General features: G+C 34.7%; 3 protein-coding genes across 3 annotated transcripts; all 3 read right to left on the bottom strand.

Annotated features, from left to right (window-relative positions):
- Positions 1–6,353: 6,353 nt before the first annotated feature.
- On the bottom strand, positions 6,354–6,932 carry LOC149644044 (uncharacterized). Its single transcript, XM_089850471.1, has 3 exons — positions 6,878–6,932; positions 6,759–6,815; positions 6,354–6,699 (listed from the first exon to the last, which is right to left on the bottom strand). The coding sequence occupies exons 1-3, from the start codon at positions 6,928–6,930 to the stop codon at positions 6,453–6,455; spliced, it is 357 nt and encodes a 118-aa protein (XP_089706597.1). The 5' UTR covers positions 6,931–6,932; the 3' UTR covers positions 6,354–6,452.
- Positions 6,933–7,182: 250 nt separating this feature from the next.
- On the bottom strand, positions 7,183–8,349 carry LOC149644043 (uncharacterized). The gene is made up of 5 exons (XM_089850486.1): positions 8,239–8,349; positions 7,997–8,176; positions 7,870–7,941; positions 7,511–7,654; positions 7,183–7,447 (listed from the first exon to the last, which is right to left on the bottom strand). Exons 1-5 carry the CDS (start codon positions 8,289–8,291, stop codon positions 7,183–7,185), a joined length of 714 nt encoding a protein of 237 aa, XP_089706612.1. The 5' UTR covers positions 8,292–8,349.
- Positions 8,350–15,747: 7,398 nt separating this feature from the next.
- On the bottom strand, positions 15,748–17,270 carry LOC149644042 (uncharacterized). The gene is made up of 3 exons (XM_089850485.1): positions 17,105–17,270; positions 16,247–16,446; positions 15,748–16,183 (listed from the first exon to the last, which is right to left on the bottom strand). Exons 1-3 carry the CDS (start codon positions 17,268–17,270, stop codon positions 16,058–16,060), a joined length of 492 nt encoding a protein of 163 aa, XP_089706611.1. The 3' UTR covers positions 15,748–16,057.
- Between the last annotated feature and the right edge of the window lie 745 nt (positions 17,271–18,015).

The raw sequence follows: 18,015 nt of genomic DNA, 5'->3' as shown, positions 1-18,015 counted from the left end.
TTGTAACTGTACGATTTCGGACCCGAAGTAACGAATTCCGATATATACCCATTTGGAACTTCGTCGGTCCAATCACCCATAAATTGTCCGACGGGTGGAAGAAATTCGTCACTTTCTTTGTGAATAAATATAATACTATCCGTATCGCAGTACAAAACCCTTTCTTTTAATTTATTCAGAGTTCGAAATAATTCGATCCGACCGTACGAACTAACGAAACTCCCCAACACTGCCGATCCTTTGTAATATGTCGGGCAAAAATCTTTTTTGAATTTGTAGGTCATTAAACAAACGTCATCGTCGTTAATTGGCCGCATATCCGTTAATTCCAATGTCGGATCCATTATAATTTTAATGAAATCTTGATAATCCTTGACGAAAACCGATTTTGGTTTATCGTTGTTTAAACAATGTCGACCCCATAACGAGTTTAAAGCTAATTTCGCCAACGCGCGTAGAGCTGAATTGTTTGTTACATCTTCGGGTCTAATCTCGATATCTTCTCGTTCTTTAATTAGTCTTAAATATTCCGTTTTTTCCTCGTCGGTGGTAACGTTGCGAGGCCAGCCAGAGTTTTGGATTTTTAGTTTCAAAAATGTATTAATGTAACTGCCGAAAAAACCAGGATCTTTATCCTTGATATAGGTGTACCTTTCGGGGTAATGGTGAACCTCGAAGATTTCCAATATAACGTAACCGGTTTCGACCGCCATGTATATTTCTGGGGTGGGCCAAATCCCTTCGAAAGCTCGCTCGGAGTCGTTATGCCCGCAGGCTGTTTGTATATCGTTTTCCACGCAAGTACGACACAAAGCGAAAAATAGTTTTTTTCTGGTTCGAATTGGTAATGCCGGTATGTAAGCGTCTTTCGGAGCTAATATTTTACAAGACATTACCCCAAAGTAATGATTCAAATCGAATGAAAAATCTCTCGTAATAATCTCCGGGTGATTTTTAGGATAGTCTCTGTTTTTACATACAAAGGGGTACAAACTACAAACATCGTAATATAGAATTTTTTCGTTTGGTTTGGTTTTATGATACAGCCTGAAGCATTCAGTACGACCACCGTATAATGCCGATCTTGGTCCTATCGGATCTCGAAAGTGTAACGAATCGCAAAACTTTCTTACCTCGATTCTGTTTTTCAACATTTCGTCAAACTCGCAACTCCATATTCTAACATATTCAGCGTTCGGTGCGTTACACATGATATCATCATCTCGATCCAGAGTTCTCTCGTATAAATTTTTAAACGTATCTTGCAATAACGGATTCCATTCGCCTCCTTTCGTATGTTTCGGACATCCGTGAATAAAATCTCCGTCAAATTGAAATATTATTTCGGGTTGAGAAGAATAACCATCTACCGGGTATCGTCCAATCTTCTTTTCGCCTTCCAACGAGAGAACCGATTGAATTTTTATTCCGCGTTCTTTTTCTTCCCACGCCAACCATTTTAAAGCGGATTTGCTTTGATTGTAGTTATTCCTGTAGCCGTTACACGGTACTACTCCGAGCGTAAATTCTTCCAAGTATTTATGAAGGAAAATATTCGTGCAGGCCCCCGCTATGGTTAAAGCGTTCATATTTAAAACATCGAAACCAGTTTCCTTCTCGAACAATTGTCTAAATTTATCCATACCCTGTTGTAAAACCTTAACATCCATGATAGTATAATATTCCAGTTCTTCGCGTAAATTATAGACCGATTGTCTCGATTTCGTCGCGTACCATTCGAGAAAATCTTTATAATCTTTTTCTTTCATATGTTCCGGTTGAAAATACTCTTTCGGCGGTAGTGGACCGACATAATCCAAAGTTTCTTCGGTGTGGAATATGTAAGGGAAAAATTCTTTTCTATTTTCGCCCAAAGAAAACGTCGCGGGGAACGATCTTAATGGTTGCGAGACGAAATTGAAAGAGTCGATAAATTTCATTTTTTGATTTTTCAAAAAAATGGCCAACATTTTGCTTCCGTCAAAAACAATATCCGGTATGATGTTCAATTTTAATAACCCACGAAGAATAAAGAACGAATCGAACCCTTTACTGTTATGAGCTAACAACGTAATATTTTCAAAAACCGGTTTAGTTGCTTTAAGCCGTTTTGTCGCGTGTTGGAAAACCATTTCTTTCGTCCGGAATAAATAATTTAGAAATTTATCGACGCAGTCGAACCCCCGAAATATCTCGTACTCGTAATTGTTCCCTTCATTTTCTTGCATAGCGCTTACGAGTAAGACAGGGACGTGTTCGTTATTTTTAACGATCGATTCGGTATCGAAATAACAATATCTGGTTTTTTCGTACGTTCTCGAAAGAGGCATAACGTAACAACGGTTCCTCTCGTGTACGCGTAAACAGTTTTTACATGGTTTCGAGCAAGAGTGTTTTTCTTTCAGTTCTAGTCCGCATTTTAAACACCTTTTAAAGTTATCGCACGTTCCGTTAGATATATGAAAATTCAAACATTCTTCTCCTTTAAAATAACGATGGCATTTTCGACATTTAACAGGTTTAATTAGTTTATCTTCGTGGAATACATTTAAAGTTCTACATCTACTACATTTAACTCGAGTTTCGCAAAAGTGATTATTCTTTTGATTAGTTCCGTGAAATACTTTTAAACATTTAGAACAATAAGATATACCGCCAAACATTGTATGCAATTCCTTAACTACATGCACGTGATCATTAACTAACAATAGAAAAATTTGTTTTTCCTTGAAAGGTCCGACAAAATATTTTTCTAAATTATCAGCTCTGAATATAATAATTTGATATTCGTTTAAGTAAGTTTGAAAATTTTGAATATCTAATAAATTAACGGTATCCGGAGAAATATTAGCGTTTTTATATAATTGCTCCGCTTTTTCTTTTTGGAGGGGGTGATTACATTTTTTTATCTTTCTAAAATAATTAATTGACTCGTTCGTTGGTTGATACTTTTCATTCGTATTCTTTTCGAATCTCTTATCAGCCAAATAAATTCCTATCACCAAAGCTCTTCCAAAACATAAGTTATCGGTATTGTCAATGTAAATATAATTTGGACTCGTTTTTATAAACGTATCCAAAATTACTATATTTCTATTTTTTAATGATTTTGATCGACGTCCAACGGGTACGTCGCAATGTAAAAAAATAACGTCAAAAACTAAAGAGCTTTGTAAATGGAAATTTCGATTTGATTGGGCAACTTGACTTATAGCTCCTATTACTCTTTCAGCCGTTAATTCATTAATATTCATAAACCTTAAATTTATCGGACTATCCAACTCATCCGAACGAATACAAAATCTAACTCTATTATATCCTTGCTGGTTGCGTAATAATTCAAAGAGTATGGAATTAATTATACTAACAAACGTTTCGTTTACTTCGGTTAATTTAATATGTTCTAAATTTTTAAATTTAATTTTACATTCTACTTGATTACATTTGTATTTTCTTGATTTTTTATCTAATATTTTTTCGCAAGTATAAAATTGTTTAGGATTAGCTTTAACGCTTAAATTTAGCGGTTCTTCATTTTCGGAATCGCTCGAACTACTCATCTTTAAATGAGTAAGTTTATCAAATTGTTTAGAGTTTTATATATTTTTTTTTCGTTTTTCTTCTTTTTCTTTTAAATCGATTTCGAATCTGGCTTGTAACATGTGTGGGCAAGGTGCTAGTTGTTTTCTGGTGGGATGATTTTCCGGTCCCGAGTAGTCCCTTTCAATTTCCTCGAAAAAATTACGTCCAGCGATGGGAACGTTTCCACACCTCATTCCTGACCGAAAAACAAATCTGCATAACGGTTGTTCGTAGCCATGAACAGCCATTGGATGATTGTCGGCTCTCCATCCAGTCAAGGTGGTAAGGCAAGAAAAACAACGAACGGTTTTAAGACTAATGCAATAAAAACCGCTAGCTGCCATGTCATCCACGCTAATACCTTCGACAGACCATATCTTGAACGTAGATAATCTATTAACTTCGAGTCTCATATCCATCCCATCCACCATGTAATAATTGTCTTCTTTTTTTATGTTAAATAGTAGTAGTAATTGATATATTGGGTATATAGTATATATAGATACGTTAATAGATATACGAGTAATAGATATTGGGATTCCATATTGATTAATTATTCGTTTTTGTTAAAAAACGAATAATTTTTCGTGATCTTGTCGGGATTATCGATGATATGCTTGGCCATCTTGTTCACGATAGATCGAATTTGTTTACATTCGACGCTATCTTTAGACGCGACAAATCTTAATCTTCTTCCATCGCATTGCCAAATATCTTTATTATCTCTATCTTTTATATCCTCGTACTTGTATATTTGAATATCGAAATAAAAATCGTCATGCGACGCTGGTAATGAAGTCACGTAACTAGCTAAACCTCGTTTAATATCGTATCGAGGGACAATGCCGGTTTTTTCGATAGTATTTTCCTCTTTAACGTTTTTAATTTGCTCAAAAATATCTATCTCCTCTTCATCATCAGATATATTAAGTTTTCGCTTACCGAGTGAAGATGAAGATGCCATAACGAACGTCGAGTGAAGAACGAATGAAATATCCGAAAATCCCGAGAGTTTATATACACCGTCCCCTGCCGCCCCCGGGGGAGGGGGGTGACACACGGCGTCACGCTTAATTATACGGTTAAAAATATTTTTTTTCCCAGTAATAATTACGATAGGAATTCTCGTAGATAATTATAGCCTCTATAAAATTTTTTAAAAGTTGGAATTCTCATGGATAATTATACGATACCTCTTGGTTATAAAAATATATTTTGAATTCTCGTCGTTAATGATACTTAATGATACCTCTTGGTTATAAAATATATTTTGAATTCTCGTCGTTAATGATATTTAATGATACCTCTTGATTATAAAATATATTTTGAATTCTCGTCGTTAATGATACTTAATGATACCCTAGGTATATACAATGTAACAAAAATAATTGCTGGCTGTGGGTATACTTTTTAATGATGGGTAGATATACGATTTCAAACACCTGGATACCCCTAGGTTATCAAATATATTTTTTAAAAGTAATTTACTGAGAATTCTAGTCGTTAATTATACTTAATGATACTTTTAGGTTGTAAAATATATTTTTTGTATTACAATGTATCAAAAATAATTGCCTTTTTTATCTGGCTGCGGGTATACTTTTTAATGATATTAGATATACGATTGGAACACCTGAATTCCCCTAGGTTACAAAATATATTTTTTAAATTACATTGTATCAAAAAAATAATTGCTTTTTTATACGATGCACCTGGGTGTAATTACCGAGAAGTATTTTTTGCTTCGATTTGGGTGGAGTTTATGTAGAAGGCTAAAAGACGCTTTCCAATACACGTCCTACACAGATGGAAAGCTTTAATTGGTATTTAATGGTTTTATAAAAAACGAAAAAGTGTGGGAATTTAAACAGGGATTTTTCGGGGGAAAGGTGCTCCGATCTTAAAATGGATGATATTTTTGGAAAAAGGTCGAAGGATTAAAATTATACTTTCAAAAATCACGTGTGAATTCTCCCAAGGTTTTTATTTTCTCGTAATTATCAGGTATAAGAATTTCTATCGCTTAAGGGTAATATTATGGAATTTTTAAGTGGAGATATTTTACTATAAAAAGACCCCGAGTTTTTGTTAGGAAAGTCAATCGAAAGTAAATGTTTGAAACTGCACTGCTCGTTCCTGAATAAAAATACCCGTGATGTGTTGTGAGTAATACTATTTTTATAAAAATATGGCTATGTTTCGCGATTTGAACTTACACTTAACAAAAAGCGGTGTAACGGTAACTGTTTGTCCGCGGGGAAGAGACGTAGAACCAACAGTTATTGTTGAAAGTGGAAACTTTATTTTAATACCGTATAAAATATGGTACATCTTGAACAAACGTAAATCTGAATTCGCGGCCTGTATGCAGAAATCGTCAATTAAATTTTTACGTTGTCAAAACATCTATATATCTATTACGAATTTGGGTCTTGTCTTTACGTATGACGAAAGCGTTCCAGTAACAATTAAACCCGAAGTATTTGCGCTTATTATGCAAGACCCCATGAACGGGTTTATTTCAACCCATATTAACTTTATTATTAATCAAAGAATTTTCATAAAAAATATGCTACTCACCTTTCGAATTCTTTTGGGTGATTTTGAAAAAAAACTATTGGATGTTAAACGCGAGTATAAAACTACCTTACACGCATTTTGCAGCACGTTAAATTTAACCGATCTGTTAAAATCTTACGAAAATAATTTACGTAATCCTCAAAATATTCAATGTGTTTTAAGCATTCAACAAATGATTTCGTACTGTTTAATTGAATTTTAAAAAATCTTTTAATAACATGTAAAATTAAAATACAACAATAATAAATGGTATATATTTGGAAAAAGTTAATATTTTTTTAGAAAAAGAGTTAAACATTTAAAGGATAATCAAAAATTTCCATAAATGCCGTATTAATATCATCGGGATGGCCGCGACAGGGGTAATGAATATTAACCATAAAAACGGGGAAGCAAATACCCACTATCTTATTATAGCGGGGACAGGATAGAGTTCTACAATAGAAAGCCTTTGAAATATTTCTATCGATTTCAGACACCTCTCTTCCTTTACAAACGCAGCACGGTACGAATGCGTATGAATGAGTTTCGAAGATTCTAAAATACATAGCTACTTTTACTTAACTATAGTTTTTAATGGTACAAATATCACTTACCCTGCAGATGCCCTTTCTACCGCTAAAGCTGCGGTAATTTCTAACGGTACTTGGGTTCTATAAAAAAACACTCTTAAGAAACTAGAAGCTTAAAAACAACTAGTAAACTTTTAGCTTACAGAGAGTCCATCTCCTGTAACTGCGGCTGAGGATTATCTTCTGGGAGACCCATGTTTTTTTAAGACTTTCTCGGATGAAGCGTTAAAAGAAAATGATAAAGTTTTCCCCTAGATATCTACTATTTAAAGAATTATTATAAGGCGTTGTCAAGGATAACAACTTTCCTAGCTTTAATTTTTGATATTCGAGAGGCTCTTGAAAAACCTTGGTTACAGTGTTCGTATTTTAGTGGGGATTTTTAATAGAATGTTTAAGCTTCATATAAATGACGAGACATTTTTTCTTAAAAACTTATATATATATTTTATTCATTTATTTGATAGACATAATTAGGAATATTTCTAAGATAGAGAGGTGAAGCGAATCTAGAATTGAGAAGAAGGTCAATAGGCAAGTAATATTCATAGTAGTTGAGACAGATAATTGATTGATAGAGAGGACAGTCTTCGTGGTTGCAGAAGTAGAGCTTGTAGTGTGTAGTTTGAAGTTGATATTGGATTGACAGAGAATAGTTCGTTGGAGAGTAGTTTTTACAGCGAGGACAGGGGGTGATTCGAGAGTACATGTAGCTATAATAAAAAATATATAAGTAAAATCGGTTTTTTAAAACAAAAAAAGGTTTTTTAACTTACTTTAGATCAATTTCGTCATCCGTGGCGTGTAGGTCTTCTTGTAGAAAGTAATTGTAGGATTTAGGAAGATGGGCGTTGTTAATGTAGTAAGAGTTAGTGGATGTTTGATAGATATTAACTGGATGGAATTGTCCTTCCATCCAGCTGAGACAAATTAATGTATGGTAGAGAATACAGTTGTGGTTCATGCAGTAAAATAATTTAAAGGATATAGTATTAGTATTTATTATTCCGGAAAAGGTACGAAAATTATATTGGAAGTGGTTACAGGATGAACAGGGAGTAATATAAGAATACATGGCGCTGTAAAAATCTATATTAATTTCGATTAAAATTAACAAAATAGTTTTTTAGCTTACTCTAAATTAATTTCTACATCTTCGGTATCTGAATAAAATGCATTTTCATTCTCGTCATCACTTTCGGATGCGCTATATAAAACAGTATTAGTATATATCTTGCTAGATATAAGACAAAAAAACTTACGTTTCTTCAGATGATTCCGTAGAGACCACATCCGGGTCGTCCGCTTCGGCGAACATATCAATACTCGCGATTAATTCGTTTATTTCCTCCTCCACTCCATCTGGGATATCATCTTCCTCGAGGATGATGATTGGATCAACTTCCAATTCATCATCGATATCCCAGAGTTGGGGTAGAGCGCTATATATAAAATAGATCCGGTATTAAAAAATAATTTTAACTTGCTAGCTAAAATAACTTACAATTCCTCAGCCGGTTGAACAGCGTTTGAGTCAAAAGATTTTGCTGGACACATTTTTTCTAGTAGTACTCTAGACTTTGAAGATATTTTCAAAACTTAAAGTTTTTTTGCGTTATGATGTGAAACTTTGAAATCCGTTCAGTTTATATATGAAATTTTCAAGGTTGTTAGCTTAAGAAGTCTAGTTAGGAATTTGTAATGAGCGTCGAGGTCATCCCTGGTTTTCTTAGAAAAATATTTAACTGTTGGTTTTTTATGTATTAACGACTTTAAAGAAGGGTCCATATTAATGAGCGTCCCTATCGAAAAATATTTATCAGTCGTTTTAAGAAGGGTGCATATTATAAATGTATAATTTTAAAAGAGGCCCTCACAACGTGCGTGTTTCTTATAAGATATTATTACTTTTCACAGACTTGAATGAAAAACAATTTTCGGAATTAAATACCACAGGCCAAACTGAGTTACAGAGTGGTCAGGATCTAAACTGTCTTTTTTGTGAAAAAGACGATATTGCTAGTTTCTCATCTATTGGTGGTGAAATTCATTACTGCGTTAACAATAATTGTGAAAAATTTAAAAAAGCCATTTATAAACAATACGGTAAAGTTTTAATCACCAATATTGAAAACGCTTACGCGATTCTGGACAATAGTTTTTTTTGTATCAATTGTAACCAGTTTTGTTACAAAGCTCAACGTCAAGAAAAAGAATGTTCATACTGGGATAGTGAAGAGGAATCAAACTATTATTTGTGTAGCTTCCCCAAAAAATGAGAGAAATTTATTCGTACAATTTTAATGAAAAAAATATTATTGAACATGATTGTAAAAATAACGTACCTCGGTTAGGGACGTTATGTCTAATCGAAATTGAAGACAATCGTCAGAAATTTGCGGGAAAGTATAAAATAACTCACACAGTGATTAGAAAACTCGTTTGCGAAGAAATTTTGAAAAACAAGCGGGAGAGTTATGTTGTAGAACTATCTTGGGTCACTTTCTGTACAGTTGACTCATTATGTCAAATCGATACGGTTGATTGTGGTATTTACATCCCTACAACGGAGTGTAAACTAGGTCGGATTCATAAGTACTATAACAAACAAAACTGGCGTTGTCAACATCGAAAAGAGGCGGCCTACGTTCTGGGATACGTTTGTCACGACAGTGAGGCTGTTCAAGCAGTAATTAACACGGCGATTGTTAAAATCATTTACGAATGCAACTCTACGCTGACGTATAAAAACCCATTTCGCAAGAATTACGCAACATCTAACAGCTTCAGCTCAAATTTCTTGAAGCTGTTATATATTAGTGTTGTAATCGATTCTTTACGGTTCGGCAATTCCTCTAAATCATCCTTATCAAATACACTGTCTAGATTTAGGGATACATTTTTTAAGGTTCGATACTCTTTTTCTAAAACCGGACACTTTCGTGACAATGTATCCATTGATAACGTGTCTGAAGTGATTTTTTCAAAGAATGCCACTAACAAATCTTACGAAGATTTTCAAAATGCCAATCCATCTTTCCTAGAACTTGAAGGTGAAGATTGGGATTGGTAAGGATTTGCAAGATAGTGAACCATCATTTACCTTTTAGTGAAATAAAAATTCAAAAAATGGATTCCGGGGTTGGAGAATGCATGTATCACATGGTTTTTGGTTCAAGTAACAATATAAATTATCGATTTTCGAGTTACGCGTGTGGCGAAGCTTTTTGTATTAAATCACAAGCTGCGAACGCGATACCTCGGTTAGGTACGTTATGCCTGATCGAAATTGAGGACAATCGTAAAAAGTTTGAAGGAAACAATCTAATATCGAAGTATGCTATTGCTCAACTTGTACACAGTGAAATGTTAAAAAACTTGTGGACCAACAACATTGTTAAAGTATCTCGTAACCGATATGATTTTTGGAGAGATGTAGTCTCGATCGATACCAGGGATTGCGGACGTTACATCTTGACTACGGAGTGTAAACTAGGACGTTTACATAAATACTACCCTCATGAACTTGATCAATGTCAACATTCGAGTCAAGCAGCGTACGTTTTAGGGTATGTGTGTCACGATCAAGCGAGTGTTGAATCGGTATTAAACACAGCAATTATAAAACTTTTGTATGAATTTAACACTCGTTTGATCATAAAGGATAAAAATGGCAATTATGATTACTTCTATTATATTAATGGTGATCCCCGTATTAGTTATACTGTTAATGTGATAAAGTTATTATATATTAACGTAGTTATTGAAGAATTGCATAACTTTAATCATTCGTTAATGGATTTAACTTTCACTTTCGAAAAAATGAAAATAAAATTTAATCTCTTTACAGAATCTAAAAATATTCCAAGAATTTTGAGAGATAAAATCGGTTTAATATATGACCCCACTTTTAAAGTATTTTCAAAAGACGCTATTGATTATGCACGCCTAGAGTTGCAAAAAATAGAACAAAAACTGTTATATTCATTTCCAAGTTTTTGGAATTATTTTCACAGAATTTAACCCCAGAAAGAACGCTGTCAATTATACTTTACAAGATAGTGAACCTTTTGGTGAAATAAAAATTCAAAATGGACGTACCGAACGTTTTTGCTGTTGAATCACGTAAAAATGTAAATCATCGGTTTTCGAGTTACGTGTGTTACAAACCTATTAGTATTAAATCAGAAGGTGCAAACGCGATACCTCGATTAGGTACATTATGTTTGATCGAAATTGAGAACAATCGTATAAAGTTTGAAGGAAACAATCAAATATCAAAGCATGTTATTAATCAACTTGTACGTCGCGAAATGTTTAAAAACTTGTGGACTATCAACACCGTTAAAGTATCTTACTACCGAAGTGTATATTATCGCACACGAAATGATGGTGGTGAATGGGCGGAATTGGCCTCTATCGACACCAGAAATTGTGGACGCTACGTTTTTAGTACGGAATGTAAACTAGGAAGTATACATAAATACGACCCTAATGAACTTGATCAATGTCAAGATTCGAATGCAGCAGCGCACGTTCTAGGATACGTTTGTCACGATCAAGCTAGTGATGAATCGGTATTAAATACTGCAATTATAAAACTTTTGTATGAATTCAACACTAGTTTGATCATAAAGAACAGACAACACAATGACACCCCCTGGAATATATATATTATTACACCTATTAGTTATACTATTAATTTGTTAAAGTTATTATATATTAACGTAGTTATTGAAGAATTGCATAGATATAGGTATTCTTTAATGTTTTTAACTTTCACTTTCGAAAAATTTAAAAATAAATTTACTCTCATTACAAGATCTCCATATCTTCCAGATATTTTGGAAGGTAGAGATAGAGATGGACACCTAATATTAGCGTATGACCCCACTTTTAATGTGTTTTCAAAAGACGCTGTTGATTATTATCATCGTCAAGACTTGGAACAGATGGCAACACGCTTTTTAAATTTATTTCCAAATTTTTGGAATGTTTATCGCAGAATTTAATCGTGATGTAATCAATACAAATAAACATTGTTTTTTAAAAAATTTATTTCATCCTTTGATTTGTTTTTTACACCATTGACACAATCCTGTTTTAAAAAAATTCTGATCTAAAATAGGTAAGAGTACAGGATAGAAACCAAGAAGCGCTACTCCTGGGTTCATAGATAACATTCCACAAATAAGGCCTACAGGTACAGTTATGGGAAGGATAAGTAATAAACCACCTAAACAGACATTTTCTTTTACAACCTGTAAAACACGCTGCGTACAACATCGATTATTACAATATTCTTCAGTCTTGGGTTTGCTTGTAGTTGAAACGTATTTCTCCGTTGGTGGTACATCTCTACCTATCTCATCGATAGAACAATGTATAGGTATGTTGCATGTCGAAAACCCTTTCACAATTGGGCATTCCGGGGAATATTTCCGATGCTCCTCATTTACTTTATCATTAGCTTTCCAACTATGTAATGTTATATCGCAATAAAAACATTTAACGGCGTCGCCTTTCTTTAAATAATAAAAACCATGTTTCGCAAACTCTGACGGTCTTATATTACTAACGGGGTAATCTTTAAAAGTTTCGAGCCGTAGTTTTTCCCAGTTCATTATAGCTTTACGTTTTGTCCCGAACTAATATAATTTCAAACCCTGTTGCTGATATATCTTACAAATTTTACCTACGTCACAACACCACACGTGACTCACACGTGACTCGCATTTGATTGACAGGCGTGGGATTCTGAATTATGCAAATTATAATCATTTTCGCTTCATTTGCATGGTTTAAGGTCGGATCTCTGAATTATACAAATTTAGATCCTAATTTGCATAGTCAAAAGTGGGATTTCTGAATTATGCAAATTTGGATCATTTTCGGCTAATTTGCATGCCTAAAAGTGTGGTAACTTACTACTAACGTGTCAAGAAAAGAAAAATTTGCGCGGTTAATACTCATATTGCCCAATCTAGTCGAGCAGCATTAATGTCTGAAGTAAATAAAATAAAAATTTGTGATACTTCTTGTGATGAAAAAATTGGAATTCTCACAAGAGAATTAGGTACAAACCGACACATTTGAGCGATTATGTTCTCAAATAAAAACGTTTTTATAATGAAAGGTTCGTTTATTGGGACAATTATTAAGTAAATAAAAATAAGCTTATTTTCAGGATATTATCAGATTCGGCCAATTTACCAAAGGATCCTCAGTAGGTAAAATTAGGCCTACCAGAAGTTATTCAAGAACCCCCCCTGAAGTATCTTATAAAACTTCTGTTTCCTAACACTATAAATCGGATGCTTTAATTACAAAAGAGAATTAGTTATCGATTTAGTACAAATTTATAAAACTGTTCATTAGCATATTAACGTAATCATTCTTTAATTATTTTACTGAATCTCAAAGGGATTTTCATATGGTATGTTCATTAAACAATTAATGCATCTATCCACTTGAAATCGGGGTATGTATAAAATTTCCAGAACCCTACGCTCAACCCTGACCTTTTCAATTTCCCTGACTATAACCGGGTTTTCAGGTCGTGTACGAACCCTGAAAATTATATGATCAAAAATGTAAGGGCCAAAATATTTATTTAATCAAAAATTAATCGGAAATGTAATCGAGTGACCCTAATTCTTTGGTATAACTATTTTCTCCACAAGATTAATTGAATCGTTTCTGTAACTAGTATTGGAGTGATGGCGACCATGGACATCTAGCTTTGTTAGTAGTGACTTCCGTGCGTAGGCGAAGTTCACACTTGTTAGTTTGCCATTTGCATTAAATTTGTATTGAGAAAATAAGCTCTCAACTGCACTGCCATTTAATCTTATTGGAACTAAATAATGCCCAGGGTATTTTTTGAAGAAATACTTCACTAGACCTTCCGTGCCATACACAATTACTCGCAAAAGGTCCCAAGTCTATAAATAAATAAAGGGGGAAAACCGAAAAACAAACATGAGGTAATGGAAACATATCAATTTGAAAAAATCTTTACCTGCCACGAAATAAATTCTTTGCTTGGATACAAACAATTAAATTTTGAATTAGTTTCTGTAAGAGCATTGTATAACATTGGTAGGGTTTCATTTAAATATAATATAACATCCCACAGGTAGGGTTTTAATACCTCTTAAGTTCATCAACCAATTTTTGAAGAAGTCCAGTCCTTCGCGAATGCTGATAAGCGGGGTGTCATTTGGATGCCGAATCTTGTTTTTAGACAACATGCCATTTTCAAACAACTTGTTCAGAGCCATTAAATAATTGTATGTTGCCATCGTCTCTTTATGGTCGGAAGGCAGAACTCCATCAGATGGATTGGCATATTCATATAATTCCAACATTACATCATTTTGCTACATTTTGTACGTCAAAAAAATACAGATCTGAATTTGAAAGAAGAGGAACAACTTCTATACCTGCATTATTTTGGCTGGCTTCACATTTAACTTTGTCCATGAGTCTCGATCAATATAAGTCTGGAGCAGCCTTGGCACCAATCGAGGAACTCCTTTGTCCCTCCTCTCATCCTCCCTTGCTTTCAAGGCAATAATTTGGTTCCATCCAAATTTGACCCCGTTTATGGTAAAGTCACGAGCACCAGTTGATTTTGATGCAAACAAGGCATTAATGAGGTTTTTCATCTACATAAAATGTTCATGAATGAACGAATAGTGAATTTTAGGCAAAAGTTGAAACCCACCTGATGCGATGGACAGATAAGCCAATAAATGGTACCCTCTGTTGTAAAAGGGTTATCAAACCATGGCTTGACTGAGACGTCAATATCAACACCCTCAGGGAACTTCACACCATAGGCTCCAAACCGCTCTTGAGTCAACTTTATGAGTCTTAAATTTGAACTTGCTCCATCACAAAGAAGAGCTGAAACTTTAAAGCCAACCAGGTGAAAAGCTCTTAAAGTCTCCATCAGGCAAGCAGCGATGTAATGGGAATTGGTTGAGCTCTCCGCAGCAAAATATGGACCAACAATATCATAATTTGATGTCAAGTCTCTCCAAAGGAACTGGAGCATGTACGCAGCCTTAGGAATGCCCTTGTCATCAAACTGGGCATATACATCATCAAGCGTTGGTAATTGCTCTTCTGACGTTGCAAGACCAATTAGCCTGTGATTTTTGCTGTTCCAGATGACTTTTGATGTCACGTTAACTTCGTCGAAAATAAGTATGCCATCACCTTTCGGTTCTTTGAAACAATTGACAACCTGGTCTTTAACGAAATGATCATATAGTTCCTTTTGTTTCGCCAAATAATCCATATTAACACCAGGCTCTTCTAAGTGTTGCGACATTTTATTCTGAATGCTCCTCCAACTTGGTAGCTTTAATACTTTGAAGCTTTGCAAAGCCAAGTAAGCAGATTTGCTTCGGCAAGCAACAGCTTGGGCTTAATAAAAATGAAACCCAGACACAGATAAAAATGACCTTTTATGCTTGGTAATATAGTAAAACATACTTAGAATTTTAGACAATAATTACCTATTGCACTCCAGTTATTTCCTCTGTCGCCAATTTCTAATAAAAAAATGTTTCGGCGATTTAGAGAGACATAACCGAGAGATAACAATATTTTGATATTCCGCTTTATAACTCACTATTCTTTTGCTGATCTTTTCCAAAATCCAAAACGTCTTTAGCATGATGAGCTTCACAATCTTTTAACCAAACATCACGTACAGTTTCTTTTATTGAAGCATCCACACTTCCGTTCCCTGCTAGAACACTTTCAAGTTCTTTTTCATAATCTTGACTTATAATAGAAGAAATTTTAACCATTTCGTCTTTTTGCTTTTTACTTAATTTGATTTTTAAAGAGTGAGACTTTTCTTGGAGATTCTCTTTACTCAAAAATAGTCTGCGCTTTCTATTTCTGGCAATACTTTGTCTTATTCTTGTTGAACGAGGTGACAAGTATTGTAAGTTGACATGAGAAGAGGGAGATTGTTTATTTTTTAAGGTATATTCCTTATTCCTTAATCTTTTAGAATACCGAGAGGCGTAACTGCAATTGCTGCAAGCATATTTGCCGGAGCTAACATCTGCTATGGGAGCTTTCGATGAAATTTTAAACCAAACTAAGCATTTCTGAGAACAAATGTGACTTGTTGGATAAAAGAATTCAATTATATTTTTTGGTATAATTGGCCGTGACTTCACAATTGCGATTGCTTCTTTTGTCAATCCTGGGCACAGAATAAATTGATCCGACAGTAGTGGTTCAAAAACAATTACCGCTTCATTGTCCAAAAATGTTTCATCATCATATAACTTTTTCTATATAACACATCCTTTGAAAACAACCATCAATCTGGCCTCCCCTTCACTGTCAATAAGAACTCTCGCTGGTTCCAAACTTAGTTGGGGCATGAAAATGTCACTTCTTGTTACTTCTAAATAAGCCTACCATAAAACAAGTTTTATAAATATTAAAATTACATGAAGTTTTGCACTCATCATCCTTACTTTATTAAATTCGCTGGGGAATGTAGCATTAGGTTTAGCAGTGCCAAATTTTTCCCCATAAGTAATTACAGCACTATTTTTAGATTTTGATGATAACCAATCAATTATAATTTGAAATTTCACAGGCCGTGATGTGGTTATAGGGTTTTCAGGAGGAATGATAGTGTTATGTACAGAATAGTAAAAATTAAAATGTTTACCTTACCAAGGCCCAGCACGATGTAAAGTTAGATCATAAAATCGTGTTATTACCTGTCTTGATATTTTCTTCTTCGGCTCATCATTTTTATCCTCTTGGCTTAATGTTAACAAGCTAGATTTCCGTTTTGAAACAACCGTTTGCGTATGTTTATTTGCCAAATGTCGAAAGTAAAAATTGCACTGCGACGCGGCATCCTCCATCTTATTCAATACAGACGGTTTAGCAGACTACTCTTTTCCTCTCTTGCTGAACTACTTTCCAAGACAAGGACTAAGCATGGAGGAAGCTTCTGAGCCTAGTCCACGCGTGATTGTGTCTCAATATGGTATTTGGTGGTTCGAGGATGTATCGCGCTTTTTACGTTACGCCTATGGCGACTTGTTTACTTACCTCCCGTAGGGAGGTTTCTTATAATAGTTCTGACAATACCAATTATTTTTTGAATATGGGAAACCTGAACTATTTTACATAAGAACATAGACGAAAACAAAATACAGCCTTTTTTAATCAGACAGCCTTGTTTAAATAATGTCTAAATGCGGGAAATTGGAACTAGTGGCGGTATATTTTTCAATTACGTGTAACCTTAACTCAATATATTAAAAATGTATTATGATGTATTATGATATCTACACGCATTTAGTATTATCACGAACGATTTATGACCTCGAAGATTTCCTGGTTTTGTATGGGACGGTCCTCTTCATTGCGGCCGCCTTTCCATGTTAATCCATGTTTGCAAGCGACTTCATCGGTTTTGATTGAATCGCTAACGGCTAGCTGTAGCGTATGAGCAACACAGTATTTACGCTCCCAAGCCATCGTTCTGACTATAGGCTCAAAGTCCTTTAAATCGTCTATGTTTTCAGCAATTTAATGTTTATCTGGCGATTTCTCGGATAATTTTGTGAATCCAAAACGTGCTGCCATCTCACCCCAAGCTGCAAGATAAATAAAAGACAACTAAAATTTATTGTAGAAGACTCGAAGCTGCTGACATCCTACGTATTTCAAATTATTTATTGCGCGGCACTGTAATCGCGCGCTTCTCACTGAGACCCGAAAACACACGACTACGTAATTAAGTTAATAAATGTATTTATTATAACATTAAGCCGGTTAATTTAAATATACATTCCGTTAGTAAATAAACATAGAAATACACAAGTAAACAACATTAATTCATTTAACAAAAATCATTAACTGATCTTGATGCCGGTTTCGCTCCAACTGCCTTGATTCCCGGTCTACGTTTGAATATATTCCCTCGGGCCTCTGGGAACAGCCAATCCGGGAGTCAAGCAGACGACAGATCCAAGGTTCAGCTTTCCTGAGACCTCTAGCGAGAAACTCTGGTATCGGTTTATCTCGCTCCATCTGGTGGAGAACCCTGGTAACGGGCTCCCCGTTACATCCTCCCCCTCTGCAAGAAAGAAGCAGCGGCCCCGGGGGAAAAGAGAAGCAGCAGTGTAAGGCCGCTGGGAGTATCTGAAAAAGATATAGTGGGAAGAGAAGCCCCATCCAGAACCCGGGAATCAAACTCAAACACGGGTGGACCACAGATAAG

Source organism: Phalangium opilio, unplaced genomic scaffold (genome assembly GCF_054372755.1).
Source record: "Phalangium opilio isolate 3A_F unplaced genomic scaffold, DU_Popi_V2 ptg000091l_1, whole genome shotgun sequence".
Classification (NCBI taxonomy): domain Eukaryota; kingdom Metazoa; phylum Arthropoda; class Arachnida; order Opiliones; family Phalangiidae; genus Phalangium; species Phalangium opilio.
The sequence above is the reverse complement of the archived record's forward strand: the minus strand, read 5'-3'. Positions and strand labels throughout refer to the sequence as shown.